The following is a 20,588-nucleotide window of genomic DNA, read 5'->3' as shown; positions in this document are numbered from 1 at the left end:
TATCTGTATTTAATATTAAACATTTTCTAAATTAATAACTTGAAAATTGTAATACCTTCATTATTAATTTTTAAATAAAATTTTGATTAATCCCAATGATTATTTTCATATATCATTTTAAAATCTAATGGCTCAGGTTGAAATTCAGCATTTAACAGCCAAATAACAAATGTAAGATTAATTTTGAGTAATCACTATCGTGCTCCGAGTATCCACTATTACAGTTTTTACACTTCAAATTCGTCATTTGACAAATCAAATTCGTCATGTTGCAAATCAAATTAAACAATTGAATGTATTTTTTAAAAAATAAAAATGAGAATTCGTTTTTAATTAATCAGACCTTTATTCTGTAATTACAATACCATTATTAATTTCATACTTAATAATGAAATTATATTATTTATTATAATACTATATAATAAAAAATATATTATTTATTATAATTATATTATTTCATACTTAATAAAAGTATGAAATAAATAATGGTATTAATTATTAAATTAATAACATTATTTATTAATGAATTAATAAATGAAAAGTCTGAAATTGCCTGCAGCTGCAGCAAATGAACCTTTATGAATTATAAATAATATATTTTCTATTCATACATATTGTATTAAATATCTCTATAAAGTTCCCTATGTATAATTTATTTTTTTTATTTATTTTTAATAGTTTTGGACCATTGTGGCATTACAGGAAGAACCTAATGCGCCACAATGGCCTACATTTAACAAAGATATAAATACAAGTAAAATTAGTAAAAAACAGAAAAATTAAAAAGAAGAAAACATGTTAAAATAAAATAATAATAAAAAAGTAACAAAAGGAAAATAATAATACAATTAAAATAGTACATAAAAATGTACAAAAGAGAAAGAAAAAGTAAAATAAATAAAACAAAATATGAATAAAAAATAAAATCACAGCGAGGCCCAAATGGAAGAGAGTAGATTAAGATTCCACTCATACATCACATAATAAAATGAATATTAAAAAAATACATTCAATTGGTTAATTTGATTTGCAACATGACGAATTTGATTGGTAAAATGACGAATTTGATTTGTAAAATGACGAATTTGATTTGTAAAAAATGACGAATTTGAAGTGTAAAAACTGTATTATAATAAAAAAAATTTGTCGAATATTTAAGAATTTTTTTAATTTAATTTTGATTTGATTATATGTTTTGTTATAATACAATATTAACATGTGCATTGTTGTGTTTAATTTATGTATGTTGTTCGAATTATTTAATTGTGCTTATTTAAATCTTGTTCGATTTGTGATTATCATTTGTTTGCATATGATTTATTTTCGGTTGTGATAAAATTTCAGTATGTGGATTTGGACGAGTTCTTGTCCGAAAATGGAATGCCCGGCGATGGACTCGGCAGTGGTCATCTTGCAGCGGGTAGTTTTTGTCACGGAGCGGGCATGGCAATGGGACCGCTACCTCCACAAGTTACCAAACGGGAACGTTCACCCTCACCTGACTGCCTTAGCCCGGATCCGATCAACCCTCCACTGTCGCCAGCAGATTCTAGTTAGTATAATTTTTAAATTACATCCCACTTTACAAACCATTTCAGGTGAGGAAATACTCAAAACATGCCACACATCGAAGACAGCAATAATAGATGACTGCAAAACATTGGAAGAATTTCCTTCGATATCATACAAATTGAAAAAGGAACATTTTTTATACTTGACGATATGTACATAGTTTTAAGAATTATTTAATACCGAGCTGTGAGACTAAACATATTTTGTATACACTATAATTATATGTTTGCTTTGCAAGTGCGATATCTGTATCTATTATATGATCATTTGCGTGTGGATTTTTTTCAATACGCAAATTATTTATTAGCTTTAAGTTACGGTTTAATTTTTTAATTGGAGATTGCTTGCGCTGAGAAAATATACATACATGATTATTGCTTGATGAAATTTTTTATATGCGTTGTTAAATAAAGTATTGAAATGTACATATACATAATTTGAGCTGAAATTTAGGAAAAATAGTTTTTTTTTTTTTTAATTTACAGTTAAAATTTCCTATTGGTTTAATATTGTTGCATAGGGGTGGGTGGACGATCCAAATAAAAGGCCAAAGTCGCTTCACAGCACTTATTGCGTGATTAAGGAGATCCACGCACAACCACTGCTTCGTCCAGAATGCCTTGGTATGGCCTAAGTACCTGCTTATAAAGGGCAGGTCGCTCAGTGTATCTTCCTCGACACGTTTGTTTACCTATTGTTATAGTCACGTATCAGATATGCAGTCCCACGGTCTCGCGCTGTCAGTTCTGAGAAGTCTAGCGGGAAGTGGCTGGGTGCCGTTACCGACCACTAAGTCCATTCAGGGGTCTCCATTGTTAGCCTACGGCACTTAAGCCTGGAGATAATCCTTGAAAACCAATCATAACGGGGGCTCCTTTTAGCATATGCCACAATATCTTATAAATATACTTTTACTTTTTCACATATGTAGATATATGCATACCAGGAAGGCCTGACAGGTAGACCCCAATGCGCCTTCCTAGACAAATAATTACAAACATTGCAGCATTTTTATTGCATAAACCACTGTATTTTGAGAGACTAAAGAACATGAAATTAACAATTAGTGAATTAATTAAACCATTGAGACATCTATGGATTTTGACTTGTACATAAATGTTTACATATTGTACATAAATCAAATTCAGATATTTGTCACAGCAGGTAGGATGATTTTTGCCAATTTGAGGAACCGTTTCAATGAAAATTTAGATAAATTAGCAAACTCTAATAAGAAACGATCGACTTGGAGTCGCAAATATCCAAGTCTAACCAGCAGTATTAAAGATTAGCATGGAATCGAACCCGGAACCTCTCGGTGCTAAACATAAACGCAACCATCGACCCATACTGCTGGCTAATGAACTGGGCTTATATTTTTTTGGATATTGACTAACTTTTCAAGTAGTTATCAACAAAAATGACTAATAATCCATTTGATATGCCACGATTTTCATGCCAATTATTTTTTACACGGCTTTTATATGTTTCACTTCGCTAATGGTTCAGGCAATATTCTTACATTCTTCCGATCGGCTTGAAACTTTGCCATTTTGCACGGTTTGTTCACCGATAAAAATTTAAATCGCTTCCGATAGTTCGATGGTGAAAAATAATCGTAATAAACACGTTTAAGAATGCACAAATTTTGGAGACGATGACGTTTAGTGGCCATTTTGTCAGATTTTATTGTTTAATTAAATATCAACTAATTTCTTTTAGTTTGTTGCGTCAGAATTTTTCCTAAATTATTGATATTTACATGTTTTATAATATTTTCACATGATTACTAAGTTGAACTATTAACAAATCTTATAATAATTTCAAGCGTGTGGCCAATTTTATTAATACGTATATACATATGTGTTCATTGCTTTTTTTTTAAATTTAGCGTTACATTTTTTATTTATTGTTTTGTTTAAAATGTTTGTACTTCTTAATTCTAATTTTCAGTACCGTCATCTGAGTGAAGATGAATCGTCTACAGTATTAGTCTGCTACATATGAATTGTTTGATATAAAAATGGTTATATTGCATTATATCTGTAATAATATAAATATAATATATTAAGATCCTTTTATTTACCATTTAATAAAACAATATACAGTACATCCTCAGTTGAATCTATTTTTTATTATTACATCGACTATACAAAGTATGACATTGAGAATGTATTGTATTTTATTATTTATTTATGACATTTTCTTTTCAATAATTTTTTAATACGTCAGTAAAAGAATAATTTGAAATATTTGCCAATATTATTGATTTTAAAATGTCAAGAATCAGATTTGTAAACATTTTTTTAAAATATATAAATGTGAGTCATATGATATTTGAATATTTTATGTCTGGATATTACAGCTTTTTCGATGGCATCATCTGGTAGAGATTTCGATCCACGCACTCGAGCATTTTCAGACGAAGAATTAAAACCTCAACCAATGATCAAAAAATCCAGAAAACAGGTAATTAGCCATAAGCTATTTTTTATATAGAACTTATTTTAGTGTAAAAAATCATAAATCCCCCTATAGTCATCCAATTTCATTTTAAAATTATTTTCTTTATTTTTTGTATAAACTGTTGTATTATACATACATATATATGTGTATATATATATATATATATATATATATATATATATATATATATATATATATATATATATATATATATATATATATTTGTATAATAAGCGTGCGATTTATCATACTGTGCAATAATTTATGTTTGCTGTGCGATTGTGATTTTTTCACTGTACTCATAAGATGTTTTATGTTGCATTATTTTATTTAAATAAAAGTTATATTTATTTAATAGTTTCAATAACGCCTTATTTATTTGAATACTATTTTATAAAAATTGTGACGTTTCTCTCTTCAGTTTGTACCGGATGATCTCAAAGATGATAAATATTGGGCTCGCCGACGAAAGAACAACATGGCTGCAAAACGCTCCCGAGACGCTCGTCGTATGAAAGAAAACCAAATTGCATTACGAGCAGGTTTTCTAGAAAAAGAAGTAAGTGTAAAATGTGGTATAATTGAAAAAAGTCAAATATTAATTCATCATTTTTTATTTATTCGCGTTGTTTGTTTTTTTCAGAATATGGCGTTGAGACAAGAAATAGATATGTTAAAGAAGGAAAACATAATCCTTCGCGATAAAATATCAAAAATGTCGTGTAATTCAGATGTGTAATTCATAATATTTTTCACTTATGATACACCTGAACACTAAAAATAGTAAAATGTGACATAAAAATAGTCTTTGAAAATAATTAATGCTATATTAATGTATGGTACGCTTCAAACTGTCATTTAGAAATACAAGATTTTGAAAATCACTCATATTAAAAAAAAAAACCCACTGTTGTTACCATTTTAAAATGTTGGCTCATCACATACATACATATATGAATGTGCGATGTTCATGTTTTGTGTGCTACAAAAACAAAAAAAAACAAAACACTTTGCTTGTAGATAACATAAGGATTGAAACAACATAAATATGTGTATGCCTTTTTAGCGGCATACATACTTTCAATACTCACTTTGAGACGTCAATTATTTTTTGAAATTGCCGATCTGTCAATGCCCTACGCAGACGACACAAAAACCGAACTTTTAACCTGTTCAAGTTATTTTTGTTTTGAATTATACTGTGTTTTTTGTTTTATTATTTTGTTACCGAGCTATCCTGACGAAGGTAACGTTAAACAAAGCCCGTCCAATGACGCTTCAAGAATGATATTTGTCAGATGATACTCTATATTTAAGATTCACTTAGTAAAGAAAAAAACGACATTCTGAGCTTAAACAATAAAAGTAAATTATAAACCAAATGCGACAAAATCGTTTTGAAACGTCTAACATTTGAAACAATTACATATTGTGTATATAGTTTATCTGATGTCAAATTTTTTAAGTTTTACTTTATATGAAAAGCGTATACAAAACCCCTTTGCACTCAAATTTATAAATACGTTTATCCAATTTTCACTATGTTAATTCGTCTATTTAATTTCCTTTTTATTATATTATTTATTTTTCGATTAAAAAATCACATTTACTTGGAAATGTTTCTATTAATGAAACTGATATTATTTTTTAATGCCCCATTATTGACTTATATGCAACTGTAAAAGTTATTTTGTCTGCGCCTATGAGCTATTTTACAATAAGTTAATGATTTATGTATTTTGGTGTTTTCCAATGTGGAAGACACTGAAAAAATATTTATTGGCACAAAATTGATAATAGAATATAGTCGCACCGAATTACTTTTATCTACATACATATAATATTTAATTAAGGACCGGCCGCTTAAGTTAACGTAGATTATGTTAAAAAATAATGTTGATTCTGTTAATGTATAATTATGTACAATAAGTGTAATCGTTGAAATTTAATTTATGACATATTCATAGCTCATTATCGACAATAACTTGAAGTAAACATTGAAAGGATAAAAATATTGCTGTGTCGATTGAGACTTGATATTTGATTGCAAGGGGTTAAATTGTCACTATTTCTTATTAAGAAATTCGATTAAAAGAAAAATAAATAAAAAATACATATTTTTGAGAAATTATGAACTGACATTTATGTTTATATATTGCATTGATAAAATGAGCTACAAGTAAACTTAAAATGGCGAAACGAATCACCTCCAAAAAACGTGTGAATTTAGTAATGTTTAGAACGACAAGTAAAAATATTATTAAGATGATAATAGTTGCCTTTTACCAGGAATAAATATAATTGGAAAAAAAAAATGTGCACCGTTTACATACATACATAGTTGCTCTATACCACAATATTACAATATGATGAAAAAATAATTTTAAGAAGATAATATATTTTATAATTAAAAAAAAAATATGTCTCAACATGTTTCTCCATGTATTATATCCTGGGTTTTCAAGCTGTCTTCTGCGGAACGTCGTCGTTCGATCAAACTCTTTCGTTACATTTTATATTATTTGCAACATAAAAACCTTCTGCAAAACAACTTATCTATGTGTCAAATATTACAAGTATTTGACATGGTAAAGTCTACCACCCTTGGAATCGAATATATGTATGTACATATAACAAAATATATATTTTATGTATAATCAAACTTATTTACGAGCGATATTTTCTAAATTTATATGGAATACATACATATGTACGTGTTAACATTTTTTATAATGAAACGAAAATCTAAATTTAAAACTAAAAAAAAAGTACAATGTGTTACCTTTATGTGGTTTTACAATTCCGATCATGTTTGGTAGCATATTTTTTAGCATTTCAATTACACTATACATATGTATATTAATGTCATAAACTCTAGCATCATCACTAAATACAAAATCATTCGGTAATCCAACCTAAAGAAAAATAACTTACATATGTATGTTCAAAATTAAAAAAAAATATACTATATACACATAGCTGAGGATATTAAAAGTAAATAAAAATTGTCAAATATTGTATTTATTTCATCATATTTAGATTCTGTGTAAGATTTAACCTGAAAAGGGGGGTTCCGTGGCTGGAAAAGTTTGAAAACCCAAATATTATATCATTATAAGTGTTTTTCTTGAATTTGTTGAAAACTGATACAGTAAAAAAATAGTAATTAATGTGATTGCCTTAATTATTTCTTACAATTTAAAAGTGCATGTATATTTGTTTCAATTTAATTTGTGCCATTTTATGATGTAATAATCCTTTTGATAAAGATCCACCGGCAAAATTTCTTGTTCAACAAAAAAATGTTATTATCAATTTATAAAGCTCAAATTAAAATTCCATTCTTTCTTTATATATATATATATATACATATATATATATATATATATATATATATATATATATATATATATATATACATATATATATATATATATATATATATATATATATATATATATATATATATATATATATATATACATATATATATATATATATATATATATATATATATATATATATATATATATATATATATATATATATATATATCACAGTATTCACAGGAAAGTCAGCAGGTAGACAAGTAAAGTTTTTGTGTAATGCTATTTATAAATTTTAATTGCATGTTATGTTATTCGCAATTAGCCAAATGGTTTATTCAAATTGTATTGTTTTGTTAAATTTATCTACATATATTTATACATGTGTATATACTTATGCGTGTGTGTATATGTATATACATACATATATATATGATTGTTAAAAGTGCTTATATTTTTTAAAAAGATTATATTGTATCCTATATTTTGTTAGGATAGATTACTCTAAAGAATCTAATTGGCCTAAGACGAATACTGTTCATATTCACTTTGATCTATTTCAACGTCTAATTATTCGGAAGGATATTTCTCAGTATTTTTACATATGTATGTATGTAGATATATAGCGTAAGTAATAAACCAAGTGAAAACATTAACTAGATCGGCTTTAGATGATATACATATGCTATAGCAACATTGCAATTCTGTAGAACGACACTCGTCACCGTAAAGAGAAATATTTTTCAAAATATTTGACGTTGAATTAAATTAGCAAACTTCACTATCGGGAAAAATAGATCACACACACGGCGAAGTATCACGCCGAATCCTCATCTTGACTAAATGTAATTTCAATGAGCGTTCAAAATGCTACCGTTGGTTCCGTTATTAAAATATAATTTGTATCGAGTGTTCCTTTTTCTTCGTCACCAACCATGTTGATATATATTATAAATGTACGCATACTAAATATACATATAATATTAAATGTATACATATATATATACTAATAGTAAACAAAATTGCTAAACCAGCGATGGTGCAGCGTTCAAATGCCTACCTTGTCATATATGATATATTTATACGCTAAGCCAGTTGAGTTTGTATTTCATAAAATTAAGAAGTAAAAGTATGTGATTAACTGTAGATGTACATGTAACATTGGAATTACTTAGTTACCTTTTTTTGTTACCTCCTGCGGACAGATCGATTTTTGATCCGTTCGTTTAGGTGTTTTTTGGCAGCATGGTGTAATATATATTCATATATATTCATTAATATTATATTACATTTGAGAGTACACACACATAATGCATAATTACTCATACATATACGACAGATCTTCATATTTTCTTTAATCGAAGTTCTGTTCTTTTTTTTTATACCGCCTTTTGATCAATGTTATTTTTTTTAAATACAAGTCTCATTTTGTGGAGAGTCAATTTCAACGCTATCCCATTTTGTATAATCAATATATAATATTATAAAGACACGCATGCTATGAAAGAGAAAGTATGACGTGAAGAAAGTGTTATCGGTGTAATAATTTATTTAGATATATAACTAGATGATAGTATTGTTAAACAATTGCACTCCAGGAACTGAATGTTTTGTTAAACGTGCTGATTGCTCCCACCTATCTCGAAATGGCATGTTTTCACTTTTCTCTTTTAAATCTATCAACTTGTATGGTTCTGTTGTCAAATGGCAAGACTCGCTGTCCACTTTTTCCAATGCACGGCTTGATCAGAGTGCTGCTTCCGTCAACTAGAATGCTCTATTACAGAAACTCACCACTTTCGAACTCACAAACTCAACACAACTACAATTAATGTTTACGAATAGAGCTATACGTAGAATTTTCACAGACATTTTGTAGTTTCATGTTGATAGAATGGGGACGGCGAGTCTTTGAATTCAAATATACAAATTTAGTTTCCATTTTCTAAAAATTCTACATATGTATTACAAATAAAAACGTTTTCGTACTGAATGTATCGTTTATATGTATATGTAATATGTACACGTTTTTGATTTTTTTTTTTAATATTACTTATCGGTTTCACCCGCACAAAATGACGGTGAATCATCAACCTTTTTTTTTTTATTATAAATTTCATGATATACTTTTTTTTACAATAATGCAAACGTGCAGCTATGAAACTATTTTTATTAAATTGTGTAAAATGTACATGTTTTGATTAGAAGTGTGTGATGATTGTCTCTGTAAAATGAAAATGCCGGTGCAATTTATGATCAAATCGACACATGGCATTCTTTCGCAACAGTTAATTTGTATTTTTCGTAAACAGTACCGTAAAACTATTGTGTTCTTTTTGAAGCAGGTCTTGTCGTAGTTTTGATCTTATTGTACGTATGTCAAAAGACAGTTTGAATACCGTTTATGTGTTTTTGAGCATTTGTATAGTGTGTATTTTTATGTTCTGTATACAAACGACCTACGTATTGATTAATTTCATGAGATACAAATCACAGTCATTTAAAATTCGCACTATTTGTAGTGGACACCGTTATCGCTAATACTTTTTGTTCAGCATTCAGTAGGTAGATGTTAGATTTTGTTCTCACAGTCTCAGTGTTCTTAAATATTTTGTAACGAAAATTCGACGACAACTTTGGAAGAATCGCATCTTATATCGCACATCTATATACTACATACAAAACAGTAGTTGGATAAGATTAGTACGGGTTGTACGTCAGATACTATTTAGAATTACACAAACGATAGAATATTATGCTTGGTACAAATCCATATAATGTATTCAAAATTTTCCAACTCGGATTGGATTCTTAAATCTATATCTATATATATATATATATATATATATATATATATATATATATATATATATATATATATATATATATATATATAAAATGAGTTTCAAAAATGTGGCGATAATACCAATCACGGTTTCCTCCTGGCTTTCTTCAATTTCTTCATTGTGTTCTGCATGTTTAGGCACACCCGCGTACAAATCAACTTAAATTTTTTCTATATTTTACTAAACACATATTTTGTACATTGTTACGATTGCACATGTTTTTATATTTGTACGCGTGTATGACCTTTATACGTATTCAAACAAATAATTTATATAAGTGCATTGTAAGTACAAGTATACCATGCTGAAAGTACATCAATAAATACTTTGTTTATCGATGCAAATTGTACATTCATATAATACATACACAGTGCCGGCCTTAAACCCAATGGTGACCTCGGACAATTTTTTCTAAACACCCTTATTAAAAAATTTCGCCTTTGGCGCTCTAATCTAAAATTTTGTATGACTTTTGGCGCTCTAATTTGAAATTTTAAAGCGCATTTGGCGCATCGAGCTGCGCCCTAACTTATTTGCCGCCCGACCCAACCCCCCCCCCCCTAAAACCGGCACTGTATATATATATCTCATTTCATCATAACACACTATACAGAATTTAAAGAATGATATACTTACTTACAATGATTTTTATTTTAATTTTTTCAAATATATACATACACACATATCAATATTTGTGTATATATGTATGTATATATATATATATATATAACATATATATATATATATATATATATATATATATATATATATATATATATATATATATATATATATATATATAATAATGTGTACATATGTGTGTATAATATATGCGTGCGAGTGGATTGGTGTATTTATGTGTACACGTGTGACTGTGTGTACAGTAGATTTAGTTATTTTATTATTTGGTCATGTGATAGTAGCATGAGAAATGCTTTTAGATTATCTTTAAACGTATATTATGTATGTACATATGTATGTGTATATATATATATGTGTATATTTTATATATGTACATATATATGCGCATTATATATATATATATATATATATATATATATATATATATATATATATATATATATATATATATATATATATATATATATATATATATATATATATAAATATTTATAATTGTTGTTCTGTTTATGTACATAAACATATATATTTAAAATATACAAATGGTATGATTATATGTGTTTATATTTGCATAACAGTGTCTGATTTCACGTTAATTTTATATATATATATATATATGTAATGTTAGACTTTTATGCTACGCATATAATAAAATATGAATATGGCAAACCCTATTGGTTAGTATTTCCATGTAGATTAAAAGCGCAGGTTTATTTTGTATCAGTCGGTCCCATCATAGCTGCTACGTTTGACAGTGTTTGTGAAATGAACGCTGGGCACATTTTTTTTTATATAGTTTAAATGCATTGTTTTGTTTTGTTTTTTTTTTTTTTTTCGTTGAAATTTGTCTATTTTCACAATTATTTTTGTAGTACTTTTTTGTTGTTAGTTGAACAAAGTTTTGTAAGAAAAAATTAAAGACCTTAAAAAAATAATAAAAAAATAATGTTATAGATGTGATAAGCATTTGAAACATAAATAGATATTTAGTAGGGACATTTGATAGTTGTTAATCGATAGTTGTTAACAATTCATAAAATTTTATTTTAAACCTAGTAATTCATTTTTGGTGTTCTTAGAATATATATATATATATATATATATATATATATATATATATATATATATATATATATATATATATATATATATATATATATTCAAATATGTATTATTCAAATTTTGAAAGATTTAATACTAGATCAAACATATTTTGCCGTTTAAAAGTTGTTGATGTTGAACGTAAAAGCAGATTTAACTTTTGTAAAAAATTACACTCATAAAGGGATGTATGCTCTGATGGAAAATCACATTCATCGTTTTTTTTATTGTAACTGTCGGTGAATGAACATTGATAATTCGCAAGCGATTTGATTGATTTTTCATTTCCTACAGCGAAAAAAGCACACAATTCTTATAATATAGCTTCGTTTCTGACGTAATTTTTTCTTTGTTTTTGATTTATATAGTATATATATAAATATACATTTTTTTCTTCATATTGTGTAGTGATAAAATTAAATTATATGTATTGAATTGTTTAACATACGCTATACTGTATACTGTGGTTAACGTTTTTCTGTTGATGTTATTCTGTTAACCTATGTATTTTCTTTGGTAAAGTTAAAATTTATTTTACATGAATACATGGTCTCTTGATGGTCTTTTATTCGTATTATGATGATCCCTTTTATTTATCACCATTGATACATAAATCGTGTACATTTTATAGAAATTACAGCAAATATATTCCTGTGAGCTGTATTAGAAAATATAAGAAGCATTACTGATTTAAAACGAATTAAATTGCAAAATAAGTTATTAAAAAAGTTTTTATTTACAAAATCCAATAACCAATTTTAATTTATTTATAGCTGGTGTACATATCCTCAAGAGAAGAATACACATATCATACACAGAACTATGAAATTAGCTTCTGGAAAATAATTCAGTACCAGAAATACAAGAAAAAAAATACTACATATGATTGGCCTTATCATATTGATAAGTAATCATTACACACATTATTTAATAATAATTTACATCTTATATTTATCTCATATGTAGTATTTTGTAAAATTTCATTCAAATACCATTTTTAAATCCTCTGAACTACATATGTATTTACAAAAAAAGGATTATTTAAAAGATTTTTTTTCAAACTACCATTCATAGATATCGTACCACCATATCGATAAAAAATATATATTATATATATGGTTTAAAACTTGACTTTTTGCCCTGGGAATTTATCAACAATTATAATATTCAGAAAACATTAAAAATCGTTATTGACTAGTTTCTTATTAATACTTCTCAAATTGGATCATCAATTCAAATGAATAACACTATCATCTATTAGATAAATATAGTAATTACGTGAAAATAAATTGAAATGTAAGTAAATTTTATTCAAAATTGAATACAGCAATCTCCACAGATTGAATAATTCTACGATATGAATCTGATAATTCATAAGACATCTGTGAAGAAGCTGCATCCCAATTGTAAATTTAATTCATTGAAAGGTTTGGGAGTGAGGTTTAATTTACAAAACCTATTATTTTTACTGCTACTTTGCGAAAAATACACAGATTCATAGAGTTTTCATAATATTCAGGCGAATAATGAATAAAATAATTTTTTACTAAAAGAAACTGGATATCATAATATTGAATCCTTTAAATCATTTTTAATATTTCAAAAGTAATAAAATAGATTTATTATCTCCGCACGTTAAATTATACTACATAATTCTATGCATAATATTGTGCTTCAAATTTTGTAACCATTCCATTTCACCTTTTAGAAAGATTCTAAAGATGGCTTTCCATTAGAATTCCAATCAATATTTTAGATAAGTATTATAAACTGTTGCTAATGATTCAGCTCTATTCTCTATTGTGGTTATTATTATATAGAGAAATATGAAATGGAAGTCTGTCTCTATCAAATGTTTGTTAGTACAGAAATAATAATAAAATAAATAATAAATTATATTTACAGAACATGAAACCTACATACATACATGTTTGTGATGATAATTCATTGCAAAATGTTTTTATAACGACATCTGACATTCTGTCTCCGAGAACTTTTTCTTAAATCGAACGATTCTACATATTTAAAAGCCTTCCCCTTTTTCCCTCAGAAATTATATGATTTCTCGGAAAATTGTACATTACAAAGGTATGTAAAACAAGTTATCAAAGAGATGACTGATTTTAAACTACCAAACTATGTGATAGAAAACCATTGAAAAATGATTGAACGATTTTTGAGAATAAATACACTAGTCAAAAAGGCATTAATTAATTGATCTACATATAATGAAATAAATAATTTTTCAAGACTGCTGAAATATTAATACGAGTATTGAAACCCATTCGAAACATCTGACGAGTCTTTGAACAGAAGATTAAGTACAGAAGGAGCACTGAAATTCTTATTTAGACATTTAAAGAAGATCAGTAGTCAAATAAGTTCGGAAATTCTTTTGATATAAACAAAAGAAATAGCAATAATTGTATCACTTTTTTCTTCAATATTCTAATGTACTTAATCAACTTAGGAACGATTTTAAACTCGTTTCTAATAAAAATGATTCACATGGTATAGCCAGAGAGAAATGTTGAACAGACTCTTTGTAAGCAATGAAAATGATTTAGAATTAGTCGATGATTGATTGTATTAAACAAAATGTATACCATTTGGACAAAGTTATGTATACACATCTATATCGGAAAGTTTAAAACAAATAAAAAGTAGGTATATTTTTGATACTGATAAATATTGGTTTCTAATCAAATAGTTTCGAATATATTCGAAATGATTGTCAAAATAATAAAATTTACTGCAACTGAAGGTTGCATTGTCTTCGATTAAATCCAAGTCCACTGAAAGCGAACGTAATTTTTCAACTACAAATTATTCTGTAAGTATATAAACCAAATAATTATGTAACTAATAACTAAATAAATAAATAAATAATGGGCGACTCGGTGTTAAATTAGTAACAAGTCTGTATATTTTCAAATTACCTCAATCAATTTCTTAATTTAAATATGTGAAAAGTATCAGCGAATTCTTGAGAATTTTAGAGATGAAGCGGGAATTCTAATTGAAAATTGTCAAAAAAACAGACACACTCCATTTTTTCTATTAAATGCAGAGTTAATTTAATAGAAAAAAAAAATCTTTGGAAAATAGATACAAGCAGACGCATCTTATCGAACTTCCTATTCGTTACAACGTTGAACATATTTATATGTACACTGTACAGTGATAACATATGTATATAGATGTTACATCATTTACATTTGGCAACACAGTTAAAGCAGTGGTGACAATTTGTAAAAAGATGAATTCTCAAATTGATTTGACCAAGCCATAGATATAGAATATGTATTCTATATGTATGGACCAAGCAAAAGAAAATAGAAGCACACGATCAAGCGAAAGCGATCTTTCCCATTCTCAATCTAACTAAGATCTTTCGATTTTCGATCTTTGCCTTCCGATATTTGGTATTTCGTGCATTTCTAATTCGATCCCGTGAGGTGCACCCGTATGTATGTATATGTTGAATTTAAGGTATTTTAATACCATGAGAATTAACATCAATAAAACACAACAGCTTAATTAAATAGCTGATAATAATAATAATTTTACCCGAAAAATATTAATCGCAAAATATTTTCGCAGATCGCTAAACAGCAAATCAATTAATTTTACCCCACTTGAACCCAAATGGCCTTTTATGGTCTGCAACGATATATGCGCGCAAATATGTCGTTGCTTTGACCTTTTCACATTCAAATGCGTCGTAAAATAAAGGTACAACAAAATAAAACCAACATACATTAAACCTTACGGCATTTCATAGTCTTTTTCGAAATCATATATCAGATATGGTAATTGGACTATTCGTCACATTGGGGTGGTCACAAAGACAATTTTTGCCATGAAAATCGCGAATACACAATATTTGGCACTCAAGTTCTCGTTACTATGATAGTTATCGTTGGTATGATGGACTTTTCGGCTGCCAGATGTTCCGTTATAGAGATTTTAGTGACTTTGTGACGAGTAATTTGTGACCAGTAATCACCGAACCATCAGATATATTATTTAATATCTGATATATGATTTCGCAAAAGACTATGAAACACTATAAGGTTTAGTGTATGTCAATTCGAATCATGAAAAATCTTGCTATATATACGTGAAGAAAACCTTTCTTAGGGTATGCTTTATGACGGTCTCCGTGACGAGACAGAATGTTAAATTACAGAAAACGCAAATATCGGAAGGCAAAGCTCGAAAATCGAATGATCTTAATTCGAAAGATAAAAAAATGGTGCATGGTAAACGGTACATACTCACGTACATACTCACAAGCATGTTCCTCTTGTTCCTGTTGTATCCTGCTCGCGCAAATTAAGTGAGTATGTACCGTTTACAATGCACCCATTTTATTTAACTTTCGACTTAAGATCTTTCGATTTTCGATCTTTGCCTTTCGATATTTGTGTTTTCTGTAATTTAACATTCTGTCTCGTCACGTAGACCCATAATACACCCGATTGAATTTTCATCACTAGTGTATACATATGTATATATGTACATACGGTTCGGTGATTACTAGTCAAATGGGAACCGGTCACAGGACAACCGGTCGCTCTAGATCGGTCACACGTGATCACCCGTCACACTAAAACTGGTCACACCCGAAACTTAGTCACGAAAAAACTGGTCACATCCAAAAATTCGACCAATTTTTAGTTTTTGGGTGTGACCAGTTTTCTCGTGACCAGTTTTAGTGTGACGGGTGATCACGTGTGACCGATCTAGAGCAGTGGTTCTCAGGCGAAATTTCACCGTGGCCGCACAGGTGATAATAGTGGTCCCATGGAAATGTCTGGTGGCCGCACCAAATTTAATCAAATAAATTAAAGTTACAAAAAAAGTGGATCAATTTATTCATAAAATAAAAGAAATTTTAACATTTTGGTATCTATTTATTTAATAATAATGCCAATGGAAATTTCTCAGTACTCCTTTATTCCAATGCAAGCCGCATTGCAGCTGGTTTCTAAATTTGTTTTTAATAAAGTGCATTACACTGAATGATCTTTCGCAATATACGGTAGTGGGAAAAATAGACAATATTAATAAAGCAATTGTTGCCAAATCTTTATATTGGTTTGTTTCATTGTCAACGTATATTTCCGACCAAAATTTTTGAACCGAAATATTATTAAAATGGTTATTAAGTACTTGATCATGACTAATTTATAATAATGCATATTTTACGTTAGCCCAGTTATTTAATCTCAATACTGAAAATGATTTTAATCTATTTTGTAGTACTATGAAATTTTCATTTGTCATCATAATAAAAGGGGAAGACAACAAAAGAAACAGTTTAAAAAAAATTCAATTCTTCGAACTTTTTATCAAGTTCCAGATTCAGAGATTTAAGACACTCTATTATTTTAAGTTTTAATTTTAATTTTGAAGTTGTTTCTGTCATCTTATCTATGAAATCACTAACGGAAGATAAAATTGAAAAATTGTCATTTTCAACTTCTGTCACAAGGCTTTTCGCTATAATTTTAGTTTGTCAATGATGAGCATGGTTTCTATAATATTATTAAGTTATATTATATACAAAGTTACTTTTTTGCAGTTTTTAAAATATATTTAATTTTTTTTTAATATTAGTATTATTTACTATTAAGTCGCTGGTGGCCGCAGTAAAATCCACTAGTGGCCGCACTTGAGAACCACTGATCTAGAGCGACCGGTTATTCTGTGACGGGTTCACATGACTAGTAGTCGGTTTACCATACATACATATAATATGTAAACATATTCATTTTTAATGCTACCAACATTATTACGGCGGAGCATTTTTTTCACTGGCAGCACTGACGCTTGCTGTCAAACAAAGTTTGAAATTCATCCGTTGTTGTTGAGATCGAACGGCGCGCGGGAGAATTTCACCTTTGAATCGGCGGGCGCTCTGCCCTCGCAGGGGGTCCTTCATCGTCTTGGAGCTGCACCCACAATCCACTGGTTTGTAAAGCCCCCCCTCTTTCCCAATTTCATGGCTATATATCTTACATAAACCCGGTTATGTAAATGTAGGGAGGCACAGAGGCCCCTCTCCCCTCTGCGGCCCAGACCTTGTGCTATTTCTTATGGTGCGTACGCACCAAGCCAACGAACGGCCCACAGGCCAACTTTTAAAACCAGTAGCGTACAAAATATCGAAATAAAAATTAAATTTAAAAATTGAAATTAAATATCAAAATTAAAACTATTATTATTATATTTAAATTAAATTCAAGTATCAAAATAAAATTATAATCATTATATTAAAATTAAAATTAAATATTGAAAGTTAAAACAGAACATGCACAATTTAAATAAATTTTCGAGATTGACCTAAAATTAGATCATCAACAATCACATACAGGTAATCCTCGACTTTTGTTTGTCGAAGATGTTTTAACTTACGAAGATACGCACTAAGATCGAAAAAAAATCAAAGAATTATTATTTTTACTTCCCCGTAATGCGCAGTTACTGAGAATATATCATGTATTAGTATGGGTGATCCAACGATTTTTGCTAACCCGGGGTGTTGTCGGTCACATCAAACGGATTTTTTTATTCTTCAATTGTTTCTCTCGTCGAAATAAATCAAGTAATTAAATCATTTCAGAGGTAAAATTTATCGGATAATGTGTGATTATTAATTTTATTTCGACGAAAGAAAAAAAACCCTTTGACAAATCACCGACATCCGACACCCCGTTTTTTTATGAATTGTTTTTTTTTATCGATCATCCACGTGGAAATACAGTAACATCTCGTGACGACTTTAACAATATTTTTTTTCGCTCGTAAACAGAGAAATTATAATATTTCTCTGGTTTTAAATGCGAATCGTCGTAATTCAAAAATTGTTGTAATTCAAAACATCAACGATGATCTAATTTTAGCTCAATCTCGCTCTTTAGCTTGATTTTGATATTTAATTTCAATTTTAAAATTTAATTTTTACTTCGATATTTTGTACGCTACTGCTGGTTAAAAAGTTGGCCCAAAATCGTCGTTGGTTTAGTCCGTAAGCACCATTACGCAATAATTATTACATAAGAGTGACGATTTTTTGTTCACACAGTTGCGGAAAAGTCACATAGTTTAGTTCCCTTTGTAACTTGGTGTAATTATTATAAATGTATTATATATATATATATATATATATATATATATATATATATATATATATATATATATATATATATATATATATACATACACGCTTACTTGTATGAAAATTCGGCCGCCATTTATATCATGATTCATTTACGCTTACAATTATATAATATATTATTTTGAACTATTGTTGTGCCCGATGAAATATCATCGCATGGGTTATGGCTAAACGTGACCATTTATTTTCCCTTCAAAACGGGACATCTACCAATTTTATATAATAGTACTAGTGTTGTACCAGAGAAATGTTATAATATTAGAAGCGCCTTTACGAATAAATAAATTGTTTCAATATTACGCGGTACGTGTGCATAACTACGCTAAAACGCAGGGTCATCACATATTCACTACAGAAATTAAAGTTTTATTTTGATATAGATTTATTTACAATTTGAGTATATGGTGGTGTTGAACGTTGGTGGCCAATCCGTTTCCTTTCTCAGTTGGCGGATTATTTGTATCCACTTTTTTTTATTTGTCTGTCCTTGGCAACTTTTAAATTAACGTGTAATCAGTAATGTATAGTTTGAACAAAAATATATATAATATAAAATTAACGATAATTAAACTTAAATAATTGGTCATTAATATAATTAAGTAGTCGGCGCCACCAAGAGAAATATTATTACATTTATTTAAAAATATTTTTTACATTTCTCTGGCGCTACCCCTGGAATGTTATGTAGAATGCGGACGATCGCCATGACACTTTTTGTCAAACTACGATGTTAATTGAATAATATGTTACTTAAATGATCAATTTACTTTACAATGTATCCCATGTTGTTTATTGTGCGTTTTTGGATGCGTTGTGCAATTTTTAACGTTGCACTTGCCTTGAGAAGTTTTGATCGGACATACGTCGACCACCAAGCATCAAATACGACTGATGCTAAAATTATTTAGGAATGTCTGTGGACAATCGTCACTTGACAACAATATAACGCCTAAAAGCCACTTCTATTATTATAACATTTCTCTGTGTTGTATCCGATGAAATGTCATCGCATGGGTGTTGGCATATTAAGTTATTAAATAAATAAAAAAAAATTAAAAGAAATGTGTGAAATAAAAAATTAAAAGACTTATTTGCCTAGAGCAGGGGTCCCCAACCTCTTTTAGAAATGGGGTTGGTTTGGAATTTCAAAATGTATGGTAAAAATAAAATCTTGTTGGAATCCAGTTTGAAAAAATATATAAAGTTACATCGAAAACAACGAATTTTTGGAATTTGGAAACAGCTTAAATTGGAAAAGACGTAAAAAATAATATCGAAATTTTGAAAATGAAAACGTAATTTTTATCGAAGAAACGAGCCTAATGTATTATTTGTATGTACTTATAATATTGATGGAACATGTGCGTATATTTTATTTAGAGCGATGGTTTTGCTTATTTTGAAGAACCAATTTTTTTTAATATCCATTTACATATGTAGTCGTTTTAA

The 20,588-nt window shown here is 28.3% G+C and overlaps 1 protein-coding gene across 9 annotated transcripts in view; it reads left to right on the top strand.

The window, feature by feature from the left end:
• Positions 1-7,309, top strand: part of Pdp1 (PAR bZIP family member Pdp1) — a 125,848-nt gene extending 118,539 nt beyond the window's left edge. For 8 of the 9 annotated variants that reach the window (XM_077446425.1, XM_077446424.1, XM_077446429.1 and 5 more), the window contains 4 exons: positions 1,345-1,552; positions 3,938-4,041; positions 4,460-4,597; positions 4,682-7,309. In XM_077446425.1, coding sequence (XP_077302551.1) covers positions 1,345-1,552; positions 3,938-4,041; positions 4,460-4,597; positions 4,682-4,777 — 546 coding nt within the window. In that variant the 3' untranslated portion in view covers positions 4,778-7,309. The remainder of the gene's footprint in view (positions 1-1,344; positions 1,553-3,937; positions 4,042-4,459; positions 4,598-4,681) is intronic. The other variant, XM_077446433.1, reaches the window with a different exon arrangement.
• The last annotated feature ends 13,279 nt before the right edge of the window (positions 7,310-20,588 follow it).

The sequence above is a fragment of the Arctopsyche grandis genome, chromosome 2 (genome assembly GCF_051622035.1).
Source record: "Arctopsyche grandis isolate Sample6627 chromosome 2, ASM5162203v2, whole genome shotgun sequence".
NCBI lineage: Eukaryota > Metazoa > Arthropoda > Insecta > Trichoptera > Hydropsychidae > Arctopsyche > Arctopsyche grandis.
Note: the sequence above shows the minus strand (reverse complement) of the source record. Positions and strands in the feature narration are given on the sequence as shown.